The sequence below is a fragment of the Bos indicus genome, chromosome 1 (genome assembly GCF_029378745.1).
Source record: "Bos indicus isolate NIAB-ARS_2022 breed Sahiwal x Tharparkar chromosome 1, NIAB-ARS_B.indTharparkar_mat_pri_1.0, whole genome shotgun sequence".
Lineage (NCBI taxonomy): Eukaryota > Metazoa > Chordata > Mammalia > Artiodactyla > Bovidae > Bos > Bos indicus.
Window position 1 is genome coordinate 84,811,511 of NC_091760.1, and position 27,542 is coordinate 84,839,052.

At 39.0% G+C, this 27,542-nt stretch overlaps 1 protein-coding gene across 5 annotated transcripts in view; it reads right to left on the bottom strand.

Annotated features, from left to right (window-relative positions):
- Positions 1 to 27,161, bottom strand: part of ATP11B (ATPase phospholipid transporting 11B (putative)) — a 121,657-nt gene extending 94,496 nt beyond the window's left edge. For 2 of the 5 annotated variants that reach the window (XM_019959191.2, XM_019959182.2), the window contains exons 1-2: positions 26,823 to 27,161; positions 3,304 to 3,420 (exon numbers count right to left, since the gene is read on the bottom strand). In XM_019959191.2, coding sequence (XP_019814750.2) covers positions 3,304 to 3,420; positions 26,823 to 26,849 — 144 coding nt within the window. In that variant the 5' untranslated portion in view covers positions 26,850 to 27,161. Of the gene's footprint in view, positions 1 to 3,303; positions 3,421 to 25,964; positions 26,625 to 26,822 lie in introns of those variants that run through there. The other 3 variants (XM_019959174.2, XM_019959165.2, XM_070791306.1) reach the window with 3 other exon arrangements.
- Between the last annotated feature and the right edge of the window lie 381 nt (positions 27,162 to 27,542).

Sequence of the window (27,542 nt, forward strand, 5' to 3'; positions counted from 1 at the left end):
AGCCTGGAGATACTATCCAACTCACATAGCTATGGCAGTCAAAGAGTAGGGAAAAGTACTCCCTTATCAACAAAATACGACAAAGATTTAGAGCTCAGGGCTAGAAAAGCAACTGGAAACTTAAGGGGAAAATACTAGTAGTGAAACCCTCCAAGGAAAATGACCCAAATTCAGAACATAAACTATCCAAACCTATGGTGATAACTAATATGCACTAAAAAGGAAATGAACACAGATTCTGACACTTGTAGCAACAAAGATCGTTCTCAACAGTACTGTGTTAAGTGAAAAGAAATCAGACACAAGACTCCTACAGTGCATTGTTCATGACATTCTAGAAAGACAAAACTATAACTACAGAAAGCAGATCAGTTGCAATTGTTGGAGGTGAAGAGAAGGGAGAATGGCCACTAACTTTTTGGAGTGACAAACGTATTCTGTATCTTAATGATGGTGGTCATATGCTATACATTTGTCAAAATTCATCAAATTAGTGAATTTTATTGTATATAAGTTATCAGTTCAGTTCAGTCGCTCAGTCGTGTCCAACTCTTTGCGACCCCATGAATTGCAGCACTCCAGGCCTTCCTGTCCATCACCAACTCCCAGAGTTCACTCAGACTCACGTCCATCGAGACAGTGATGCCATCCAGCCATCTCATCCTCTGTCGTCCCCTTCTCCTGCCCCCAATCCCTCCCAGCATCAGAGTCTTTTCCAATGAGTCAACTCTTCGCATGAGGTGGCCAAAGTACTGGAGTTTCAGCTTTAGCATCATTCCCTCCAAAGAAATCCCAGGGCTGATCTCCTTCAGAATGGACTGGTTGGATCTCCTTGCAGTCCAAGGGACTCTCAAGAGTCTTCTCCAACACCACAGTTCAAAAGCATCAATTCTTTGGCGCTCAGCCTTCTTCACAGTCCAATTCTCACATCCATACATGACCACTGGAAAAACCATAGCCTTGACTAGACGGACCTTTGTTGGCAAAGTAATGTCTCTGCTTTTGAATATGCTATCTAGGTTGGTCATAACTTTCCTTCCAAGGAGTAAGCATCTTTGAATTTCATGGCTGCAGTCACCATCTGCAGTGATTTTGGAGCCCCCAAAAATAAAGTCTGCCACTGTTTCCACTGTTTCCCCATCTATTTCCCATGAAGTGATGGGACCAGATGCCATGATCTTAGTTTTCTGAATGTTGAGCTTTAAGCCAACTTTTTCACTCTCCTCTTTCACTTTCATCAAGAGGCTTTTTAGATCCTCTTCACTTTCTGCCATAAGGGTGGTGTCATCTGCATATCTGAGGTTATTGATATTTCTCCCGGCAATCTTGATTCCAGTTTGTGTTTCTTCCAGTCCAGCATTTCTCATGATGTACTCTGCATATAAATTAAATAAGCAGGGTGATAATATACAGCCTTGACCTACTCCTTTTCCTATTTGGAACCAGTCTGTGGTTCCATGTACAGTTCTAACTGTTGCTTCCTGACCTGCATACATATTTCTCAAGAGGCAGGTCAGGTGGTCTGGTATTCCCATCTCTCTCAAAATTTTCCACAGTTTATTGTGATCCACACAGTCAAAGGCTTTGCCATAGTCAATAAAGCAGAAATAGATGTTTTTCTGGAACTCTCTTGCTTTTTCCATGATCCAGTGGATGTTGGCAATTTGATCTCTGGTTCCTCTGCCTTTTCTAAAATCAGCTTGAACATCAGGAAGTTCACGGTTCACATATTGCTGAAGCCTGGCTTGGAGAATTTTGAGCATTACTTTACTAGGGTATTATACCTAGTGTTTAAAAAATTTTGTTTTCAAGAAGGACTTTTATTTCTTCCATCACTTACTAAGAAATATGTCATTTATCTAAAGCTCCTCTATTATCCTGACTTCCCTGGTAGCTCAGATGGTAAAGAATTTGCCTGCAATGCAGGAGACTTGGGTTTGATTCCTAGGTCGAGAAGATCCCCTGGAAAAGGAAATGGCAACCCACTCCAGCACTTTTGCCTAGGAAATTCCATGGACAGAGGAGCCTGGTAGGCTATAGTCCCTGGGCTCACAAAGAGTGGACACGACTGAGTGACTAACAAAAACACACATGCTCAAAGATGCCTGTGAACTGTGGTGTTGGAGGACTCCTGAGAGTCCCTTGAACAGCAAGGAGATCAAGCCAGTCAATCTTAAGGGAAATAAACCCTGCTGATTTGGGAGGACTGATGCTGAAGCTGAAACTCCAGTATTTTGGTCATTTGCTGTGAACAGTTGACTCATTGGAAAAGTTCCCGATGCTGGGAAAGATTGAGGACAGAAGGCAAAGAGGGTGTCAGAGGATGAGACAGATGGATGGCATCACCAATGCAATCGACATGAACCTGGGCAAACTTTGGGAGATGGTGAGGGACAGAGAGGCCTAGAGTGCTGCACTCCATGGGGTAGCGAAGAGTCAGACACGACTGGGTGACTGAACAACAACAATGCTTAAAGAACTTTACCCTCAGTTTCTGACTCACATCCTCTATAACTGCATTGTCCAGTGAGGTAGCCACTAGTCACATGTGGCTACTGACAATTTAAAATAAATCAAAATTAAAAATTAACTTCCTCAATTACATACTATATTTCAAGGTCTAAACAGCCCTATGTGGCTAATGGTTATCATATTAGACAGCAAGGAAAACATATCCGTCATGACAGATGATAGCATTATTCTATAATCTTCAGCTTCAAAATAGACTAAGACAGCTTCAAAATGCCACAGGAAAAAAAAATGAAACAAGGAAGAATATGTAAGAATGAGTAGGTTCTTTTGTACTATAAAATGTTTATAGAAGAATGATAAAATTAGAGGAAGTCAGGCTTTAAAGTCACACAGAACTGAGTTCAAACTCCTAACATCCCTGGGTAAATTATTTTCCAGCACTTCAGTTGGAGAAACTGATATAAAATGAGTATAACAAACACTCATTAAACATATATTAAAGTTGTTGTAAGGATTAAATAGTACAAGAAGTACCTAATACAGTGCCTGGCATATGGTATAGAAGTAAGTTCCTTAGTTCAATTGCTTCCTTAGTTCCCTTAGTTTAATTCCTTCCTTAGTTTAAACTAAGGGTACCTTTTGGAATACTGGCTATCTGACATTAGGAACCAGCAACTCTTTTTATTTTACAGTTTACAATTTTGGTTAAGATACATCTACCAACCACCATTTCCCTGTATTTTTAAGGATATAAATGTATACTACACAAACAAATCACTTTTTAAAGCAGTACATAACCACAGTTTTAATAATAGAAGTGTTAATTCTTACCTTAGATGAAATGATCCGGTTATCTATAAATTTCTGAGGTGTATAATGGCCATACTGAGGAAACCTGTTGGCTATGTAAATAGTTCTTGTGTCACTTTGATGTGGTGGGTCAAAACCCTAAAAGCAAAGCAAAAGAAAAATAATTGTCAGAAAAGTTAGTTGTCATGATTCTTTACTGGTGGTACTTTTTAATTGATCCTATTATACCTATCACTTGCCTTGAACTGTATATAGGGTTAATGTATTTAAGCCATTTCTTTTTCTTTCAAAAAAAGTGAGAGTTCACTCTTGTCCGACTCTTTGCGATCCCATGGACTATACACTCCATGGAATTCTCCAGGCCAGAATACTGGAGTGGGTAGTCTTTCCCTTCTCCAGGGGATCTTTCTAACCCAGGGATCAAACCCAGGTCTCCTGCATTGCAGGAGGATTTTTTACCAGCTGGGCCAACAGGGAAGCCCCTTTCAAAGCAAACAGGTACATTTTCTTTAGATATAAACTAACTAGGCAATAACCTCTGGTAATGAAAAACAGTCCATTCTTTGTCAGAGATGCAACCACAAGAAAAGAATAATCATACAGAAGATCTACAGAAGTTCGTGAAGGCTTCTTTCCTTCTCTTTCATTCCTGGGGTTCCTTGCTATTCTCTTTCCTAGTTCCTTGCTTTTCTCTTTTCCTAGTCTTTTTCTGATTCCTAGTCAGTGATGCAGAAGCCCAGTGTAGCTAAGGCCTAGTCAGCACCTACCATGTCTGATGACAAAGGCTTACATTTTATTTTACACCCAGATCAACTTGGTTTCAAAGAGCTTTGTTCCCAGAGAACTTAAAAATGCACTGTATAGCCCAGATTCAGTCCATACAAGCATTTCTTCATGCTAGTTACATTATCAATCGACTCTCTCACATGTGGGTATATTAATATGTTATAATTCTGGCTTCAAATTTAGAAGACATTCAATTAAGGTACATTTAGTAATCATCTCCAGTGGAAAGGTTTGCCTTGGTGACAAGAATACTGATACTTCATTCCTACAATATTACACTCTTTTCCAAAGTGGCAAGTAAATCTTTTTATTTTTAAAAAATTTATTTTTTAATTGAAGGATAATTGCTGTACAGAATTTTGTTGTTTCTGTCAAAACTCAACGTGAATCAGCCACAGGTATACATATGTCCCTTCCCTCTTGAACCTACCTCCCATCTCCCTTCCCATCCCACCCCTCTAGGTTGATACAGAGCCCCTATCTGAGTTTCCTGAGACATACAGCAAATTCCCATTAGCTATCTATTCTACATATGGTAATGTAAGTTTCCATGTTACTGTCTCCATATATCTCACCCTCTTCTCCCCTCTCTCCATGTTCATAACTCTGGTCTCTATTTCTCCATTGATGCCCTGCAAACAAATTCTTTGGTACCATCTTTCTAGATTCTGAATATATGTGTTAGTATATGATATTTATCTTTCTCTGACTTACTTTACCTGTATAATAGGCTCCAGGTTCATCCACCTCTTTAGAACTTACTCAAATGCATTCCTTTTTATGGCTGAGTAATATTCCACTGTCTATATGTACAACAATTTCTTATCCATTCATCTGTTGATGGACATCTAGGTTGCTTCCATGTTCTAGCTATTGTAAATAGTGCTGCAATGAACAATGGGACAGATGTGTCTTTTTCAATTTTGGCTTCCTTGGGGGTTATATGGTGGTTTTATTCCTAGATTTTTAAGGAATCTACATACCATCCTTCCATAGTAGCTGTATCAATTTACATTCCCACCAATAGTGAAAGATGGTTCCCTTTCTCCACACCCTCCTCAGCATTTATTGTTTGTAGACTTTTTGATGAGGGTCATTGTGACTGGTGTGAGGTGAAATCTCACTGTATCTTTGATTTGCATTTCTCTACGAATGAGTGATACTCAGCATCTTTTCATGTGTTTGTTAGCCATCTGTATGTCTTCTTTGGAAAAATGTTTGTTTAGATCTTTATCCCACTTTTTGATTGGGCTGTTTGTTTTTCTGGTATTGAGTTGTATGAGCTGCTTGTATACTTTGGAAATTAATCCTTTGTCAGTTGTTTCATTTGCTGTTATTTTCTCCCATTCTGAGGGTTGTGTTTCACCTTGCTTATAGTTTCTTTTGCTGTGCAAAGCTTTCAAGTTTAATCAGGTCCCACTTGTTTACTTTTGTTTTTATTTCCATTATTCTAGGAGGTAGGTTATAGAGGGTCTTGGTTTGATTTATGTCATCGAGTGTTCTGCCTATGTTTTCCTCTAAGAGTTTTATAGTTTCTGGTCTTACACTTAGGTCTTTATTCCATTTTTATTTTATCTTTGTGTATGGTGTTAGGAAGTGTTCTAATTTCATTCTTTTACATGTAGCTGTCCAGTTTTCCCAGCACGACTTATTGAAGAGGCTGTCTTTGCCCCATTGTACATTCTTGCCTCCTTTGTCAAAAATAAGATACCCAGAGGTACATGGGTTTATTTCTGGGTTTTCTATCTTGTTCCGTTGGTCTATATTTCCGTTTTTGCAGAATGGCAAGTAAATCTTCAAAACTTCTTTGATCGGGGAACCCTTGACAGGTTGAAGTGAAAGTCATTCAGTCATGTCCGACTCTTTGGAACCCCATGGACTGTAGCCCACCAGGCTCCTCTGTCCATGAAATTTTCCAGGCAAGAATACTGGAGTGGGTTACCCTTTCCTTCTCCAGGGATCTTCCCGACCCAGAGATCAAACCCAGGTCTCCTAGCATTGCAGGCAGTCTTTACTGTCTGAGCCATAGTGAAGCGCTCACAGGTTGAAAGCAATCACCAAATGCAGGACCTTTTTTGTTTCTAACAGCAATGATTCAAATTTTCTTAGATTTACATGTTTTTCATGATGGTCAAGGGCTATTTACCAGTACTATGAAGTTATTAAGAGATCAATTAAACTTGGTATTCATAAACTACAATGATCCACTTTTATAATTTAAGTGCTCTTAAGCTAGTAATCTACTAAATAATATGGCTGCCTTTCCATGCTTGGCATTCCTGTAAAATTTCCATTAAGTACAGACAAACATAGGATAGTGGAGATTCCCATATTACCTAGGGGAATATTTTGTTTAGTACATTAGAATAGTAGTAGTGCTATGTTTGGGTTTCAATGGCTGTTGTTCATGGTTTTAAACAATCTACTTTGTGATCTTAGAAACAGTTAGCACACAATGGTGCAAATTATATGTATTTGTATGCACCATTAAGAAATGAAGTTTTATTTTATCTGTTATGCTATTTAAAGTGATGACCACACTTTGTGGATGTGAATGTGCCATTATGTATCTGATTTCAAAATCAGTTTAAGGATAAAATGTGGCACATATTTATTTTCCTCATCAATTTTCTTTTAAACATTTCATAACTGTGCCCTATAATAATTCATGGGAGAAAAAGGCAGGTTTCAAAATCAGAGTTGGAACTCACTGGTCTATCTGGAATATCATAATCATTTAAAGATGTATACCATTTATTCAACCAACAACTATCTACTGAGATTAAGCACTATGTTAAGCCGTGAAGGATAATATGACTTATTAAATATGCAAACAAATCATAATATGCTCCAACACAGTAAATAGATGAACAGTCTGAATGCTACTGCTGTAGCCTATGACTGTGTTTCTCAAAGAGGGTCCACCAGAAGTTTGTCTATACAGTACATAAGACAAGAAGAGACACACACAGGTAACTGCAGTGCTAGACTCCATGGAACATACTTATTCTGTATCCACTCTGTAATCATGTTAACCTAGATCCTAAGTTATACACCATGCATGTAAAGCTTCTGAGATAAAAGAAAAAAGAGCAAATCTGAGCAAATTTATATAAAGATATAAATCTTTAAGATGTCAAGACAACTGAGACTGAGAACCACGGATACAAAATTCTTTTTGCTAAATCCAAAGATTATTACTATGTACATCTAAAGTTAAACAAAAAACAAAGAATCTAAGACCTTACCCCAAAATATACAATGATATTAGTACTACAACCTCTCATATTTCATAGTATGAATATACTATATATAAATGCATGCTCTTTACAGGAAGCAAATGCTCATCATTCTCCATCCCTCTCTACTGAATGAACCAGTGATCACACACAAATGCTGGAACTCCTGAGATTTCTACAATTACTTCAGGAAGATATATTGAAATGTCCCAAAAATCAGTTTTAAATTAAACTGAATTTTAAATTCAGTATCACCATATTTCAGGAAATCATATAAGATGACAATACCAAAAGGAAAATAATGATAGCACGTCTTTCCTTATTCCCAAAGAGGCTATAATACCCACTTAAGCATTCTGAATTGTTTCTCCAGTGATTAATTCAAATGACCTTATCCAATTTTGTTATAATCAGTGGCATGTATATACATGTGGGTGTATTTTTTTTACACACACCAAATACTTAGATTTTATATTTGTGACTACAGTCTAAGGATAGCTAGGCGTTCCTCGGAGAAGGCAATGGCACCCCACTCCAGTACTCTTGCCTGGAAAATCCCATGGACGGAGGAGCCTGGTAGGCTGCAGTCCACGGGGTCGCTAAGTGTCAGACACGAATGAGCGACTTCACTTTCACGCATTGGAGAAGGAAATGGCAACCCACTCCAGTGTTCTTGCCTGGAGAATCCCAGAGACAGTGGAGTCTGGTGGGCTGCCGTCTATGGGGTCGCATAGAGTCGGACACGACTGAAGCGACTTAGCAGCAGCAGCAGGCGTTCCTCATGGAAATTAAACCTGTAACTTCAATACATGAACATCATCTTCTCTGCCACAAATTCACATAGGCATGAACTAAATAAAATAAATAAATAAAACTGTCCAAAAATGAGAAAGGTGACTTAGAGCAGGGCGTCAGGCCTGTGTCTCTGAAATTATATGCAAATTTGTGTATACACGCATTAAAATTTTTTTTTTTTTAATTCTGGCCACACTGCAGGATCTCAGTTCCCTGACCAGGGATTGAACCTGGTTCACAGCAGTGAAAGCGCAGAATCCTAACCACTAGACCACCAGGGAACAAGTATTTTTCTGATGACACAATAGTTTTCAACAGATTTTGATGACATAAAGAAAGCTAGAACCACTTTAAGGTCTTGTTTTTATACTTAGCTGCCCCGCTCAATATTCCGTATTTTAAAAATGACACAGAGGATTTTATTTCAATAACGCCTCTAATTTCTTTAACAGAAATCAAAACAAATACCTTTTATCAGAATTAATTATATAACTATACTGTTAGTGTGAAGTTCAAGCATAGTTTCATACTATTTCTAGCAAGCATTATCAGCAATTCTATGGTACTGCACAATCTGAACTCCCTAATCACTAGGTTAAGGCCACACACATCAGGGTCCAGAAGCCTCTGGCAAATTACTTTCTGTTGTCCACCCAGACTATCCACTCACACCCTGAACCTTGGATGGCTTGCTCCTTTCTTCTCTGACTTCATCTTGTCCTGAGTAAAGGAACTGAGATACAGTGATGCTATTCTAGCCATCCTGATTTTTGCACCTGCTAAAAAGTAGAGTACAGTTGACTCTTGAACAACTCAGCAGTTAGGGGAGCCAACCCTCCATGCAGTCAAAACTCTGAGTATAACTTCAGAATTGGCCTTCTGCATGCTCTGAAACAGCCCTTCGGTACTGTAGTATTAACTGTTGAAAGATTCACATATAAGAGGACCTGCACAGTTCAAACCCGTGTTGTTCAAGAGTCAACTGTATAGGATTTTGGAAGCACACAAATTTAATTTTTATTTAAAAATTAAAACTCTCATATTCTAAGAAAGTATGAAATTAAAAACCTCTTTTTTGTCTGAATTTGTGAGCATATGTAAAAACCACAAGTATTTTTAAGTGGATGAATACTTAAGATGGAAAAAAGCCCCACAACGGCATTCAAGGAAAAAATGGAAAACACATGGGACTGATTTGAAAGAGATTTCTTTTGTAACAGCAAACTCATGAAGTCTAGAAAAACCAAACCAGAAAACAGCTTATAATTTTTAGAAGCTGGTCTTTGGCAAAAAGTGGTACTTGGAAATGAATCATAACATATTTTGATACCAAATATACCAACCTCTGTACTATTCTTAAAAATCTCAAAAATTTTATAAAAAATACAAGCATTACAAATAAGAGCTAAGAAAAAACTAAAACTACAGTCCTGTAATTAAATGTCACACTTCCTTAACAAAACTAAGAGAATATTTTTAGAGCTTAGTGATCAAATCTGTACATGTAATCATTCTTATATGTGATCTGTCTCCTCCAAAATACAAAGAAAAAGCTACAAAACAAATAAAAAGTCCATGAAAAATAACATAAAAAGAAGCTCCAGAATCAAAACTTCAATGGCACTGGTTATTAAAAGAAATGATCAAAAGCTTTATTTCAGTCACACACTTTGTATGACAGAAAGTGATTTCTGTTGCCTACATGTTCCAATGTAACGATGCTTCTGGGGAATAATGATTTAATGTACCTTACCAAATCTACAAAATTAATAGTGAATTACCGTTTCCTGGATATGGGCTTTAAATAAAAAACATCTATGTTGTGTTGTGCTCAGTTGCTCAGTAGTATCCAACTCTTCCAAACCCATGGACTGCAGCCCACCAGGTTTCTCTGTTCATGGGATTTCCCAGGCAAGAATACTGGAGTGTGTTGCCATTTTCTTCTCCAGGGGATCTTTCTAACTCAGGGATCGAATCTGTCTCCTGCACTGGCAGTCGGATTCTTTACCACTGAGCCTCCTGGGAAGCCCAAAATACATCTATATGAAGGTATTATAATTTTACACTGTTAATAGCCCAAATCAAGGTGAGAGGAAATAACTTAAAATGCCTATGATGTAAACACAATAATTTAATTTCAACTTTTTGAATCATGTTACATAATTTTCATTTTAGGATTTAAGGTAGTCTGCCATCCATCAGACCAGTCTGGGCTTCCAAGGACTGCTCCTACTGCAGAGGTAGGTTGGAACTAGCTTTCCAGCTACAGGATTCAAAATATAGAGTAATCTTTGGCATCACTGACACGATGGACATGAGTTTGAGTAAGCTCTGGGAGTTAGTGATGGACAGGGAAGCCTGGCATGCTGCAGTCCATGGGGTTGCAAAGAATTGGATGTGATAGTAACTGAACTGAGCTTAACTTTAAAATTCTTAAATCATTTACAAATACTTTACTATAAGAAGTTCATCTCTTACAGGAAGCTTATCTCTTCTGTTACTCCCCAGCCCTAATTCCCTATTCCAGCATACACCTGTAGCAGCCCCGTGGCAATAATATGGCAACTCCTCAGAAAAGTGAACACAGAATATCCACATGATCCAACAATTCTACTTCTGTGTAAAAACTCAAATAGATATTTGTAAACTCATGTTCATGGCAACATTATTCACAATAGCCAAAAGGTGGAAACAACCAAGTGCCCATTGACATAAAAATGAATAAACAAAATGTGGTATGTACAATGGGATATTATTCAGCCTTAAAAAGGAAGGAGATTTGGACACATGCTATAAATGGAAGAACCTTGAAGACATTATGCTAAGTGAAATTAAGCCTGTGACAAAAGGACAAAACTGTATGATTCCTCTTACATAAGGAGTAAAAGTTGACAAATTCATACTTTGTCAGGCATTTATTCAAGGTGTGGAGGGGAGAGTAAAAGGGCATTTGTGTTTAATGGGTATAAAGTTTGCAAAGATCAAACAGTTCAGGAGACAGACAGTGGCGATGGCTGCATAACAATGTCACAATTGGATATTTTAAGTACATTTATTTTTTATTTATTTTTTTTTTTTTAACTGAGGAAACCGAGGCGGGGCTGGAAATCCTTGCTGCCCGAGGTATCGCGCCTGCGCCAGGCGGGGTGGAGTGGAAAGACTCGGCAACCCTGAACTCACTTCCTTAAGTACATTTAAAAATGGATAAAATGGCAAATTTTAAGTATATTTACTACAATTAAAAATGTATCAATTTCACCCATTTGGGACTTAACCACAGATTTTCTGGATTAGAAGTTTCCTATTTGGCCATAATTTAACTGTGATAGTCTCTTACTTGCAAAACTGGTGATTTCTGTGTATAGAATCACAGAGATATTTCTGATAAAAATTAATCTGTGAAGTAGTTTTAGCTTAGATCAAATTTTAAAATTACAGATTTCACTGAGAGAATTTAAGGTTTCTGTAACCAAGAACCCTAAATTAATTTTCTTGATCTACCTATACCTACACCTACAATTGAACACTGGCTGGATAACAAGTGAAACTACTAAATTTAACTGTGGTGTCCAAATTGGAGACAGAGGAATGAACAAATTTCTACTAAGATTTCTCAAACACTTTTAAAGGCTCCTCTTTCTCTACTCACAATCATAAACAACAATGGCAATGAAGACGGCTTCCTGGGTCCTCCTCAGTACATCAGAAGCAGTGGGTTTACAATTCTGAGGCCACAGACAAGAATACTTAATCCTTTACAAAGTACCTTCAAAATTTAATATCTTAAAATATGTGCCAATCTACAAAGACAACCATAAAATTCTAAACAATAACAACATTAAAAAGAATGGCATCTGTTAAAAAGAATGAAATCTTTTAAAATCTACAGATGGGTTTTAAGGGCATTATGCTCAGTGAAAAAAGTCAGTCAGAAAAGACAAAATATTGTATGATCTCACTAATACGTGGAATGTAACACCAAAAACAAAAAAGCCCAAGCTCATAAATACAGAAATAACAGAAAACAGATGAGTGGCTGCCAGGGTGGGGCTTGGGGAGTGGGTAAAATGGGTGAAGGAAGTAAAAGGTACAAACTTCTAGTTATAAAATAAGTTACAGGATGTAATGTGCAGCATGGAATTATAGTTAATAATGTTGTATACGCAAAAGTTGCTATGAGTGTAGATTTTAAAAGTTCTCATAAGGAAAAATTCTGTAACTCTTGTGTGGTGATGGATGCTAACTAGACTTCCTGTGGTGATTATTTCGCCATGTATAAAAATTAGCAATAAAGTATGGGGTTTAATTAATAGCAATGTATTAATACTGGTTTATTAGCATAACAAATGTAGCATAGTAATGTAAGATGTTAACAATAAGAGAAACTGGGTGAGAAAAATGTATAGGAATTCTCTATTATTTCATAAACTTTCTGAAAATCTAAAACTATTTTTTTTTAAAAAGCTATTTTTTTAAGAAGTTAAAAGCACAGTCCTCAAAAACAAGGACATATATAAGTTAGAGCAAAGACGCACAAACAAACAAACAGACATGTGCATGATACACTGACCCGGTATTTCTCATTTTGCCCCAGATCACTGAAAACTTCATCTACAGGAAACACTATGAGGGAACTCATGGTCTAAGGCATTATATAAAGACTGATAACAGTATCTCTAATTACTTAGGACTTGACTTTCACTGTCTCATAATAAATTCCTAAGCTGTTTTGTTTTTAATTCTGCAAATATATGCTGGAAAAATAGTTGATCAAACACTGGTAGGTAAGCACTGCCTCCCTTTAATGCTGCATAGGAGTTGGATCCACAGTCTCCTGTAAATCTAAGTTTAGAGGCCGGTTCCTCTACAATATTTAAATTTCAATAGAAAAACCCAAAATTAGAGAACAACTTCCCTGTCTTCAATAGTAAAAAATCAAGTTCACCCTCAATCTTTGTTCGAATTTTCTGAACTAATGAAGAGCATAGTGGAGAAGTGAGATAAGGAAGGATATTTATATCCCTTTTGTTGCTCAGGAGATGCAATAGTGAAGAAACAACTTCCTAGGTAAAATACGATTAAGACTTGAACTGAATGTCTACAATTCAAGCTTTAAAGTTCAATTACACTCACTGCAAAAAATCTTACGAGACCAATATGTACCCAAGTATCTATTGAGGAAAAATGCTTGATACTATGCTAGGCACTGTACTAAGTTGCCAAACTGCCAATTTCAGACTTAAATTTAAGAAAGTAGGGAAAACCACCATACCATTCAGGTATGACCTAAATCAAATCTCTTACGATTACAGTGGAAGTGACAAGTAGTCAAGGGATTAGATCTGATAGACAGGGTGCCTGAAGAACTATGGATAGAGGTTCATAACATTGTACAGGAGGCAGGGATCAAGACCACCCCCAAGAAAAAGAAATGCAAAAAGGGAAAATGGTTGTCTGAGGAGGCTTTACAAATAGCTGTCAAAAGAAGAGAAGAGAAAGGCAAAGGAGAGAAGGAAAGATAGACCCATTTGAATGCAGAGTTCCAAAGAACATAAAAAAGCCTTCCTCAGGGATCAATGCAAAGCAATAGAGGAAAACAATAAAATGGGAAAGACTAGACATCTCTTCAAGAAAATTAAAGATACCAAGGGAACATTTCATGCAAAGATGGGCACAATAAAGGATAGAAATGGTATGGACCTAACAGAAGCAGAAAATATTAAGAAGAGGTGTCAGGAATACACAGAAAAACTATACAAAAAAGATCTTCACGACCCAGATAATCACAATGCTGTGATCACTCACCTAGAGACAGACATCCTGGAGTGTGAAGTCAAGTGGGCCTTAAAAAGCATCACTATGAACAAAGCTAGTGGAGGTGATGGAATTTCAGTTGAGCTGTTATCAAATCCTAAAAGATCATGCTGTGAAAGTGCTACACTCAATATGCCAGCAAATTTGGAAAACTCAGCAGTGGCCACAGGACTGGAAAAGGTCAGTTTTCATTCCAATCCTAAAGAGAGGCAAAGCCAAAGAATGCTCAAACTACCACACAATTGCACTCATCTCACACAGTAGCAAAGTCATGCTCAAAATTCTCCAAGCCAGGCTTCAATAGTACATGAACCGTGAACTTCCACATATTCAAGCTGGTTTTAGAAAAGGCAGAGGAACCAGATATCAAATTGCCAACATCTGTTGGATCATCAAAAGAGCAAGAGAGTTCCAGAAAACCATTTACTTCTGATTTACTAACTATGCCAAAGCCTTTGACTGTGTGGATCACAACAAACTGGAAAATTCTGAAAGAGATCGGAATACCAGATACCTGTCGTGCCTCTTGAAAAATCTGTACACAGGTCAAGAAGCAACAGTTAGAACTGAACATGGAACCACAGACTGGTTCCAAATAGGAAAAGGAGTACGTCAAGGCTGTATATTATCACCCTGCTTATTCAACTTATATGCAGAGAACATCATGAGAAATGTTGGGCTGGAGGAAGCATAACCTAGAATCAAGATTGCTGGGAGAAATATCAATAACCTCAGATATGCAGATGACACCACCCCTATGGCAGAAAGTGAAGAAGAACTAAAGAGCTTCTTGATGGAAGTGAAAGAGGAGAGTGAAAAAATTGGCTTAAACCTCAACATTTAAAAAACTAAGATCATGGCATCCAGTTCCATCGCTTCATGGCAAATAGATGGGGAAACAGTGAAACAGTGACAGACCATTTTTGGGGCTCCAAAATCACTACAGATGGTGACTGCAGCTATGAAATTAAAGTCATTTGCTCCCTGGAAGAAAAGTTAGGACCAACCTAGACAGCACATTAAAAAGCAGAGACATTACTTTGACAACAAAGGTCCATTTAGTCAAGGCTATGGTTTTTCCAGTAGTCATGTATGGATGTGATAGTTGGACCATAAAGAAAGTTGTGCACTGAAGAATTGATGCTTTTGAACTGTGGTGTTGGAGAAGACTCTTGAGAGTCCCTTGGACTGCAAGGAGATCCAACCAGTCCATCCTAAAGGAAATCAGTCCTGAATATTCATTGGAAGGACTGATACTGAAGCTGAAACTCCAATACTTTGGCCACCTGATGCGAAGAACTGACTCACTTGAAAAGACCCTGATGCTGGGAAAGATTGAAGGCAGGAGGAGAAGGGGACGGCAGGATGAGATGGTTGGATGGCATCACCGACTCAATGGACATGAGTTTGAGTAAACTCTGGGAGTTGGTGATAGACAGGGAGGCCTGGCGTGCTGCGGTTCATGGGGTCACAAAGAGTCAGATACAACTGAGCGACTGAACTGACTGACTGATTCGACCATTCTGAAATATCAAGCAACTTAGTATTTCATTTGTTAAGTGACCCTATAATTTAATTTAAAAAATTCATTATAAATACTATGAGCATTGACTATGTGCTAGGTAATATGCTTGGTACTATGAAAATACCAAAATGAGACGTCAGGACCCTTGCCCTGAATAAAACATCATTAAAAAAAAAAATGCCTTTAATAAACACAAAGAGTGAAATGAAAATCAGATAAAATGAGTAAAAATTTTTTTTTTTAATTTTATTTTATTTTTAAACTTTACATAATTGTATTAGTTTTGCCAAGTATCAAAATGAATCCGCCACAGGCATACATGTGTTCCCCATCCTGAACCCTCCTCCCTCCTCCCTCCCCACACCATCCCTCTGGGTCGTCCCAGTGCACCAGCCCCAAGCATCCAGTATCGCGCATCGAACCTGGACTGGCAACTCGTTTCTTACATGATATTCTACATGTTTCAATGTCACTCTCCCAAATCTTCCCACCTTCTCCCTCTCCCACAGAGTCCATAAGACTGTTCTATACATCAGTGTCTCTTTTGCTGTCTCGTACACCAGGTTATTGTTACCATCTTTCTAAATTCCATATATATGCGTTAGTATACTGTATTTCTGTTTTTCCTTCTGGCTTACTTCACTCTGTATAATAGGCTCCAGTTTCATCCACCAAAATGAGTAAAATTTTGACTGAAATAGCAGTAAGTCACTAGATGACTTGCTTTTTTTCCTACAGAAAATTATCAAACACATTCTTCTGAATAGTTAAATAACAACTTTAAATATATAAAAATAAACTATGGCATAATTTCATTACAAATGTAATAAAAGTTACTAATAAAAAAGGACAACTATCCTATCTCTTTTTAGCATTTCCAATTTCTACATCAACATCACGAGGTTCTCAAATATCAAAACAATTTTGTGGTTCCTAAGGTATAAGGTGAAAAAAGGCATTTAAAACTGAAAACCTTTCTAAAAAATTTGCCACAATGTTCAAAATCAATTAAAATGTATTTCATTTGATATTAGATAACATATGCAAGAGGAGATATATATTAGGGTACAAGCAAGGCCTAGCTTCTTCTAGTACCTAGAATATTATGTCAACTTGAAAATGGCCACATTGGCTAAACTACAGGAACTCTTGATTGCTTCTCTCCTTTTCCTCTCAGACCTGTCTCCTCCATCTCCAGAATACCACTGCTACCTACAATTTCTTTCCCCAACTCATTCTCTCCTCTTGCCTCCCTCTTGGTTAGATTTAAAAATGGAAGGAATGGGAAAGAGATATATAGGGAAAACTGCTGCTCCTGCTAATTCTCTTCCACCCTCGTATATGCCCGGCAAAAACTCTGGGTTATGTCCTGCCTCTAGCACTAATTAGTTAGTAACCTTGGAAAAGTACATACTTTGAACTCTTCTTCTACTTCACAAGATAGATTAAAAAAAAATTTTTTTTTCCTCTTTAAAACGACTTAGCTAGGCTTAAAATAAGGTAATCTTTTCTGATCAGGGGCTGAGCCTTTGGTACTCTGGCTCTGGAAATAGGCAGTCTGAAGTTCAATCCCCTTTTGTACCGAGGTCCAAGAGTCAGGTTCAACTGAAAGGAGGCTAAAAACAGCTGTGTACTTTTAAATATGTGTAAAATCTCCAAAGAGGTAACAGAATAATACTTTTTTTTTTTAAGAACAAAATACTACAAGACAAATCAGGCAAATATGCATCAAGAACAAATGGAAATGAAAGAGGTCCAATAATAAATTTGGGGCGGGGTGGGGGACAGTCATTTAAATTAAAAATTCAGAAGACAAGGATAAACTCTAGACTGGAGTGCAGCCCATGGCTTTTCCTCCCTGGCCCTGGAGCCTCCCTTCCTGCTAGGAGCTGCTGCTGAGGCCTGGGGTGGGAAGACAGGTGAGGGGAAGGGCGAGGTGAGGGGAGAGAAGTGAGGCAGGCCAGGCGGGAGACCAGAGGCCTAGCCCATGGACACAGGAGAAAACTGGTGACTGCAAACTAGAGCTGAGAATTCACACTGAAAGCAGCACAGAGAGAAAACATATGAGAAACATAAACAAGAAGGCAAGAGCCACAGAGCATAGATAAAGATCAAGCAAGAGTTCGAGAATGAGAAAACTGAAGTCGGATAAGCAACATTTAAAGGGGAAAAAAAGCTGTAAAATTTTCTGAACTGTAGAAACGACAGCTTTCAAATTGAAAGCACACACAAGAGTAGAGCAGGAGAAACAAAAATCATATGAAACAATGTGAGCACAGCATAGTAAAACTGCAAAATAGAGGACAACGAGGTAATCTTCAAAACGATGTTACAGAGATTATCAGCAAAGTAATGACTATTAGATTAAAAGCACACTTTACACCACCAATAAATGTCTGAAAGCAAAGGAATAAGTAGTATCTTCAATATGCTGAGTGATGGGTTCGATCCCTGGTTGAGGAAGTTCTGCATGCCGCACAGTGTGGCCAAAAATAACAATAATAATAATGTGCTGTGTGAAAGTAACTGTTAATCTAGAATTCTGAATCTACCTAAATTAGTATTCAATAATAATTAGGAATAAAGACATTTTGAAGCCATAAAAACTAAGGGAGTTTACCACACATGAAGCCTTGCTTAAAAATAACTAAAGAATGTATGTCAGCAAGAATAAAAGTAAATACATAGGCAAGAGGTGATATTCAAGAAATAACGGTGGGCTTCCCTGATGGCTCAGTGATAAAGAATCCACCTGCCAACGCAGGAGACTTGGGTGAGATCCCTGGTCTGGGATGATCCCACGACATGCCACGGAGCAACTAAGCAAGCCGGCGTGCCACAACTACTGAGCCTGTGCTCCAGAGCTGGGGAGCCACAGCTGCTGAAGCCTGCACTCCACAAGAGAAGCTGCCACATCACACCTAGACAGCGGCCCCTGCTCACCACAACCAGAAGACCCAGCACAGCCAACGTGCAAGTAAATAAACTTTAAATTAAATAATGATGAATAAAAAAAATCACTGTAGTAAATCAAAATGAATAACAGGTAAAAAGCTAGAGAATGTTTTGAGTTTAAATGTTTTGCGTTTCCACAAACATTATGGAAGAAAGTATTTGTGAAATCACGTATCTGGTAAGGGTCTTATATCCAGAACATATGTATATAACTCTTATAACTAAAAGAAAACTTAAAAATGTGTTAAAAGATCTGAATAAGCATTTCATCAAGAAAAGCCTCACAAAATACAAACAAATCAGTTAATAGAGACATGAAAAGATGTTTGAAATCATCATTTAGTTCAGTCGCTCAGTCGTGTCCTTAGGCAAATATAAATCAAAACCATGAGTTACACTTATGTTCATGACCACAGCTAGAATCAAAGACAAAAACAAGTATTGGCAATGATATAAAGACATTGGAACCCTTATATTATACATGACTGGTAGGAATGTAAAACAGAGCAATCACTTTGGAAACATTTGGCAATTCCTGACAAAGTTACCACATGACCCAGTAATTCCACTCTTTACATATTTATCCAAGAGAAATGAAAATACACATCCACAAAAAACTTGCACATGAATGGAAAAGGAAGCATTACTTCTAACAGCCAAAAGGCAGAAACCAACTAAATGTCCATTAATTGATGAATGAATACAATCTCTGGTATATCTATACAATGCAATTTTAGCAATAAAAGGAAATGAAGTATGAATATATGCTACAACACAGATGAACCTTGAACACATTATGCTAGCTGAAAAGACCATCACAAAATACCACATACTGCATGATGCCATTTACACAAAATGTCCAGAGGTGGCAAAACCATAGAGACAGAAAGTAGATTAGTGATTGATCACAGCTGGGGGCTAGTGGGGCTAGTGGCTTGCGGGGGGGAATGGAGAAAGAGAGTGGACAGGGAATCTCTTTTAGGGAGTATAAAAATGTTCTAAAATCAGAGTGTGGTGGGGCTGCACAACTCTATGCATATACTGAGAAACTGAACTGTGCACTTTAATGAGAAAATTATATGTGGCTATCTCTCAATAAAGCTGGTAAAAGAAAAACAAAGTTAAACTATTAAGTAATAGTAATGTGGAAGGTAAGAGGGAACACAAGTCAAAATCTTGTAAATCCCTATATTATTTGTAAGTAGAGAGAGATAATAAAAGGATAAAAATACAATCTACAGCTTCTACATAATCAAAGAGAAAAATATTAATAGAACTTAACAAATTCAATGCAAAGCCAATCAAAATCCTAGAAAGATTTTCCACAGAATTAGACAAACTGATGACACAAATAAAAAATAGCATATGGAAGAGTAGAGAGCCAAAGCAATTCTAGGGGTGGGAAAAAGATTGGGGATTTTGCCTGGTCAGATATCATAAAACACTACATTAAGATATTGTACTATATTATTCATGCACCACCAGATCAATAGATGAGTGAAACCAAATAGAGAGCCTAAAAAGAGAACACAACACAAAGGGAATACTGGTATATGACAGAGAAGGCAATATGACAGAGAAGGCAAACAACAGAGATTAGTGGAGAAAAGATGGCCCATTCAATAAACAGTACTGGGACAAACAACTTTCTATATGGGAGAAAATAAATTTCTCTACTTTATTCCACATAGGGCTTCCCTGGTGGCTCAGACGGTAAAGCGTCTGCTCGCAATGCGGGAGAGACCCGGGTTCGATCCCTGGGTCAGGAAGATCCCCTGGAGAAGGAAATGGCAACCCACTCAAGTACTCTTGCCTAGAAAATTCCATGGATGGAGGAGCCTGGTGGGCTACAGTCCATGGGGTCACAAACAGTCGGACACGACTGAGTGACTTCACTTTCACTATTCCATATACAAAAATAAATCCCAGGCATATTCAAGACCTAAATGTTGTAAAACTAGATTTTTAGACAACTCTAAGAAAATGCCAGAAAGACAGCTTTATGACCCTAGGAAGGAATTCCTAAATAAGTAATAAAAAGTAGAAATCATTCACCTAATAATAAGTTTACCTACAAATAAATTTAAAATATCAAAAAAGACATCAAGTTAAATACAAAGTGCAGGCTGGAAGATATTCACAACATACACAAAAAAGAATTGGCATCCAGACTACAAAGGAAACTAATAAGGAGAAAACAAACCACTCAACAGAAAAATGGGTAATCTATTCATATGAATGAAATAAAGGGGGCTTCCTTGGTGGTTCAGTGGTCAAGAATCTGCCCGCCAGTGCAGGAGACACGGTTCAATCCCTGACCTGGGAAGATCCGACATGGAGCAGAGCAACTAAGCCAGTGTGCCATAACTATTAAGCCTGCGCTCTACAGCCCAGAGCTGAAATTACTGAGCCCACATGCTGCAACCTCTGAAACCTGCACCCCAGAGCCTGTGCTCCACAAGAGAAGCCACTGCAATGAGAAGACTGAACATTACAACGAACAGTAGCCCCCCTAGCTTGGCTCAACTAGAGAAAAAGCCCATGCAGTAACAAAGTCCCAGAACAGCCAAAAATAAATAAATTTTTTAAAAAAGAGAAGAAATACAGGACATCTTAATCTCACTAGCAATCAGGAAAATGCAAATTAAGCAAAATGAGATACCTTTCACACTCACCAGATTGGTTAAGTTCTTTCAAGTCTGACAGTACAAAGTGTTGACCAAGATGTAGGGAAAGGGGAACATGGTTTTGGAAAATAATTAGCAATATTTAGTAACAGTCATAAAGTGCACACCCCATGGCCCAGCAATTCCACTTCTAGGTATGCCAATTTAAAAAAACACACAAGCAAGAATGGCCATTGCAACATTTTTTTAAACAGGAAAAAAACAGACAGAAATTCAAATATCCATTAGTCCTAGAAGAATGGATAGGGCAGTGGTTGCTTCATTTTGGTTGTTACAGAGTCTGGCAATATGCTATCACAGAGTACATGTTCAGAAAATGTTTGAGTGAATGAATAAATGAGAAAGAGTGTTACCTAAAAGTATGGATGCAGGTTGAGAAAGTTTTTGTTACATGGAGAACTAAAACAAAATAGGCAAAAATCCTTCCCTTCATGATATAAATGAGACAAGTAAAGTACAAAATATGTTAAATAGTCACAAGTGCTAAGAGAAACAAACAAAAAAGGCAGGGAAGGGGGCTAGGGAAGTATGGACGTGGCAATTTACAATTTAATACTGAAAAGGCCTCAATGATAACATCTAAACAAAGACTTGAAGGGAATGAAAGTGAAAGTGAAGTCGCTCAGTCGTGTCCCACTCTTTGTGACCCCGTGGACTGTAGCCCACCAGGCTCCTCCATCCATGGGATTCTGCGGGCAAGAATACTGGAGTGGGTTGCCATTTCCTTCTCCAGGGGAAGGGAATGAAGGTGCCACCAAATTAACTGGGGCGAAGTACATTCTAGCCAGAGGTGACAGCCAGGGCAACAATCTTAAGACTGAATGAAATCCGTCCTGCACTTCTGATGAACAGCAAGGTGTATGTGGATAAAGCAAAGTGGGTGAAGAATGATGGGAGATGAGAAGTGGTCTGGGCAGGGACTTGGATACAGATCTAGCAGAAACTTTGGCTGTTACTCTGAGCAAGAAGGCAAGTTCTTAGAAGGACAGGAATTACATGACCTAACCTGTGTTTTAATAAGATCACTCTGGCTGCTATGTTGAAAACAGACTGTAGGGATAAAGAGGATAGTTAATAATGATAGTGGCAATCACAAGGTTCTTTGGAGCATTTGGGCAAGGTCCCTACTTCAGTACAGCTAGGATAATTGGGATTCCACTAATGCTTGACCAGGCTTCCCTGGTAGCTCAGCTGGTAAAGACTTGGACTGCAATGTGGGAGACCCCGGTTTGATCCCTGGGTTGGGAAGATACTCTGGAGAAGGGAAAGACTATCCACTCAGTATCCTGGCCTGGAGAACTCCATGGACTGTATATTTCATGGACCCACAGGGTTGCAAAGAGTCAGACATGACTGAGCGACTTTCACTTTACTTCACTAATGCTTGACCTCTTTAACCAAATGAAAAACTGAGTATCTGAGGATATATGTCTGAACACAGAGATAAAATAAGCAAATATTCTAAGATTTAGGATCTTAAACATTAATATTTTCTTGGCTGCACTTTGCAGCATGCAGAACTTCCCAGACCAGGGACTGAACTGCAGCCCCTGCAGTGGAAGGACGCAGTCTTAACCACTGGACCACGAGGGGAGCCCCAAAACATTAACTTTTGAGGTTAAAATTTACTTAGCCACACCAAAATAACACCACCATAGGCCTTGCTTCCTTGGCCTACTCCTCTTTCATTCCTTGAGAGAAAGGCAAAGAACACAGGTACTTCCAAACTGATGTGGAAAGAAACCTGATATTCAGTCAACCAACATTTGGTGGGTGGGTACCTCCAATGGGCCAGCTGCTGTCTTGAGTGCAAGGGTTCTAAAGATAAAATATAGCCCATCCCAAGATATTTACAGACTAGTCTACTGCTTAAGATATCTAGACTTACATAATGTGCTATAAGGAAAAATGAGCTCACTTTTAATGTTATACGGCATTACATTTATGTAGTTTTTAAATTTCCAGTAACCATTTTTTAAAAAGTAAAAAGGAACAGGCAAAATGAACTACAGTATTTTACTTTACTAAATAAATCTAAAATATTTTTCAACATGTAACCAATATAAAAAGTTGAGCTATTTTACATGCTTTTTTTTACACTGTTTTTAAAATCCTATGTGTATTTTATACTTAAGCATATTTCAGTCTGAACTAGCCACATTTCAGAGTCCTGGACAGCATAGTTATATAGGAAAGACCTATTTTTTAGAAAACTGAAAACATTTTGACACAGGTACCGGGCAAAGTAAATTAGTAGAGGGAGGCATTAATGTGTTCACAGCTTAAAGAAAAAGTAAGAGTAAACAGACTACAGATAATTGATGCGGAGAGCAGGATGAAAGAACACAAATGGACTGGTGAGTCTGGAAAAGAGGACTGTCATACTTTTCTTTGTGACAAGTGTAAAGAGAACAGAGGAATAAACAAGTTTGGTGAATGTGAATAGGCTTTTAGGCTTACCATTTTTCTCAGTGAATCAGAAGACAATCTTACTAGCCTCCTTCTGCCACTGCAGATATAAACCTGAAGGGACTACATTTATAGAACAATTTAAGAAACTGTATCCTAGTACAACAACATTAAGTCGTATTTTTAAAAATTACAGTGAGTTTCCAGCTTTCCTCTGGACTGGTCAATCTTGAATTTTGTCACTTTATCTCAAAACACAGAAGCAATAATATGGATTAATTTTTTATCTTCTCACCTATTCATTTATTCAAAAAACATGTACCCAGTGTCTACTCTTATGTCAAGTCCTGTGTGAGACATGAAATACAGAGATAAATAAGGCCCTCACTGACCAACATCTGTGTCCCCAGTATTTAGCTTATTATGTATGCACACAGCAAGTGCTTTAAAAATATAGCATTACATTGTACTGTAAAGAAATATTACATGTCAATTAAAATATGAATTGACAAAGACTTTCATTTAAATCTAACATAGTGTTGTACAATAAAATTTTCTGTGATAATGAATATGTTCTATTCTGAACTGTCCAATACAGTAGCTAATAGCCATGTGGAATTTTAATTTAATTAATTAATTTTGTTGTTGATAATTCACTTTAATTAAAATTTTAATAGTCACTGTGGTTAATGGCTACCATAAAAATCTAAATATGAAACTACAACGGGTTACTGGCACTTATCATAATCGAGGTGTTGCCATCTCTAATGAGTTAACACATGTGATGCTAGAATAATACTCATTGTACCAGAAAGACATCATAAGAAAACTTTCTTAGTGTAAAATAACTAGGATTGTGAGCTCAAAAACGAAGAATGAAAAAGGAAAGGATAGTTCAATCTTTTCAGTCTACTTTCCCAAAGAAAAACATCAACTTTCTGACAACCTCCTCTATTTTTCTCATTGTGTCAAAAAGTGAAAATAGTTTGTGGAGATAAGCAGTCAAGTTGTGTTTAATTTAACAAGGAATTAATAGAAAATACAAGTTGTTTCTGTAACAAAATGACAATAAACTTTTTTTTTGGCACAACAACTTAAGAGGCCAGAAATCAGGATTCATACAATAAATAATGTTTTTAATTTCAAAAATCCTGTCTTTGTGATCTGCTTATTAACCTCTCCAAAGCTGTCCTATTTATCTGAACTTTGTGTGTGTGTGTCCTCCTCTTGCGACCCTATGGACTGCAGCCGGACAGGTTCCTCTGTTCATTGGATTATCCAGGCAAGAGTATTGGAGCAGGTTGCTGTGCCCGTCTAGTGACTCTATTGCTGAAAAACTCAACCCATTGAGCAAATCGAAGTATACTTTAAACTAGCCTACGAACTGAAGAATTCTGGTGCAGTAACTAGGAAGGCAGTTTATGACTGGGATAGTAAAATATACTTATTACTCTGTGTATTCACTATCCTTTACATATAATTTAAGTGACTGTACAAACTTAATCAAAGAGACAAACTCCTACATAGGCACAGGTCTGATTACATACTTGGAAGATCTGATAACTTAAAAGTAAAACCAGTGAAGTGAGTGACTAATATCAGAGATAGCATTTTTTATGCACGGCAACTTGTTCAACTTGTTAATCACTCCATAAGGCATTTCTTGTAAATTAACCACACAAGACTTTTTGCCCCTCCTGTTAGCTGTGTTTGGCTGAAGCCATTTTTTAAAAAAATTAACAAATTGCCTATTCTGAAGATGAGAATACAATCAGGATTTTATCCAAGTTAACAAAAAATACCTAACACTGAGAAGTGGTGTCTTAATCCACTAAGAAAAACTAGAAAAAACCACTGGCATACAAAAACACCATCAGGTAAACAAGATTTCTATACATGAAGATGGGCAAATCAAAAGCATGAAGTCAGACTTGAAATAATTAACTTCTAGAGTCAAGTTACCCAGCTGCGGCTTATTGCAATAAAGCCAAACTATTACAACAATTTGGTATTATAACGACATCATTAGCTTGGTTGTCTAATAAGGAATATATCTGGGATATCTGAATTCACAATTACCTAAAAATAGAGAGCTAACATGTGCTTGAGGGAGTGGCAGGCAGTTCTAGTTTTATTTATAAGGTATTTTTTTGAGAATGATGCCCCCTGCCAAATGAATTAACAGAAGGCTGACTCTAAAACAGCATACTTCTTAAACATAAAAATGCTCTTCTAGAGTAGGTAAAAGGAGGTATCAATGTTTTTAGTCCCCCCAAATCTTTACAGTCCCACAAAAACCGTTTCTGCTTCATTGTCTTTTAAATTAGTAAATGAAAACACCGAATTGTAGCAGCATTTAATTACTAATGCGATTTAGAAATTAACCAGCAACTAGGAACAGACATCATGGAGGTAATCGTAGACTTCTTCAGCCGGGAGCAATTTCACTCCTAACTGTCAACGTTGCCTTACCGTTGTATTTTGGGGTCTGTAGTTGCCAGCAAGCAAGAAAGTTTTCTTTGTGAATTAATTCGGAGAAAGGTGGCGCTTTTTATATGCCTTAAATCACACTTTTCTAAAATTCTTTTTTTTCTCCAGATGTTTCAGTAAAACTGAAAAGTTAACCATTGGTTCCAAATCGGTCGCGTTCACATTGCCTCGAGAACGGAAAAAAGTAAGGTTCCCATTCCAAAAGTTTCACCTGGGGTGGGGTGAGGACAAGGCAGGAAGAAAACCGTCCTTCATAATTCTCTCACTTAGCTTCGCAACTAGACGGGGTTTTAGAATATTCCTTCTTACCCAGGCTTCGGGTAAAATTTCTTTGAGAGGAGTTAGACTAGACAAGTTATGCTTCTCCTTGATAATCCACGCAACCTTGAAAACAGCGAGGAGATGGGGCTGGAGACAGATCCTCGCCGTCCCCTTCACTCAAACCAGTCCCAAACTGTTAAAGGCAGGAAACACGAGCCTCTTCTCTCTCCCCAACACCTACTCTCTTTCCGTCCCCCCACCCGAGTTCCTCAGCCGAGACGCCGACCCCGCTCCGCATCCACTTTTGGTCTCGGAGCGGCGAGAAAGAGGGAGTAACCGAGAAGCGCGACCAGGAAGCGGCAGCCTCCCGCCGCCGGCCTCGGGGCCCCGGGCTCGGCGATGAGACGTGTACGGGGCTGCGCGGGGCACTACCGGCTCCCGGACCCGCCTCCAATGCGGCCTAGCCCGGAGCTCGCGCTCCGGCCTCGCGGCTCTGCGCCGCCGGCCCTTCCCCGCCACCCGGGCCCGAGAAGCCGCGCGAGAGCGAGCGTCCGAGAGGTGAGAGGCGGAGGTACCTACCAGCTGCTGCCGGACCCAGCGCCACATGCCCCTTCCGTCGCCGTTCCCGTCCCGCGAGACGCGGGGGGCGAGGGGCTCCAGGTGGAGGCTGACGAGCCAGAGGGGAAAGCAGGAGAGCCCCTCCGGCTGAAGTTCCGCTCGCCGCGGCCGCCTCACTCCCCGCGCTGGGGCCCCATCTCCCGCGCCGGCTCCGAGGTCCTACAGGCGCGGTCCCGGCGCCGCCCCCACCCGGCGCAGCTGAGTCGGCTGCCGCGCCGCAGCCACCTTCATTATTGACCGTTGTCACCCGCAGTACCGCCACAACTCCGCCCCCGGCCCCCGGCTCCCGGCCCCACCTGGGCGGGCCGCGCCCGGACGTGACGAAAGAGGCTGCGCGGACCAAGGGCCGGGGCTCAGCAGTGTGGGTGGAAGGCGGCGCGCGTGGAGGGGGGCGGGCTCTCGATCGCCGCGTCGGCGCCACCCCCCCACCCCCCCTTCATTTAGCGGGTTGGATTAATTTAAACGGCTGTGTCTGGTATACCAAGGCCGCAGCTTTTGGCAGGCTCCTCTGTTGCAGACCTCCTGTTGCAGGTCTGCTTCTGGCTCTCTACTTTCTTTGGTTCCTTCAGCAGCCCAACACGCACACGTATCATCAGGAGTGTAGTGACTGAAAGTTCATCCCCAGGGGTCTCCACTTCGGTTCAATTAAATTGTCCGAAGTGTTTGTCTCAACACATCGCA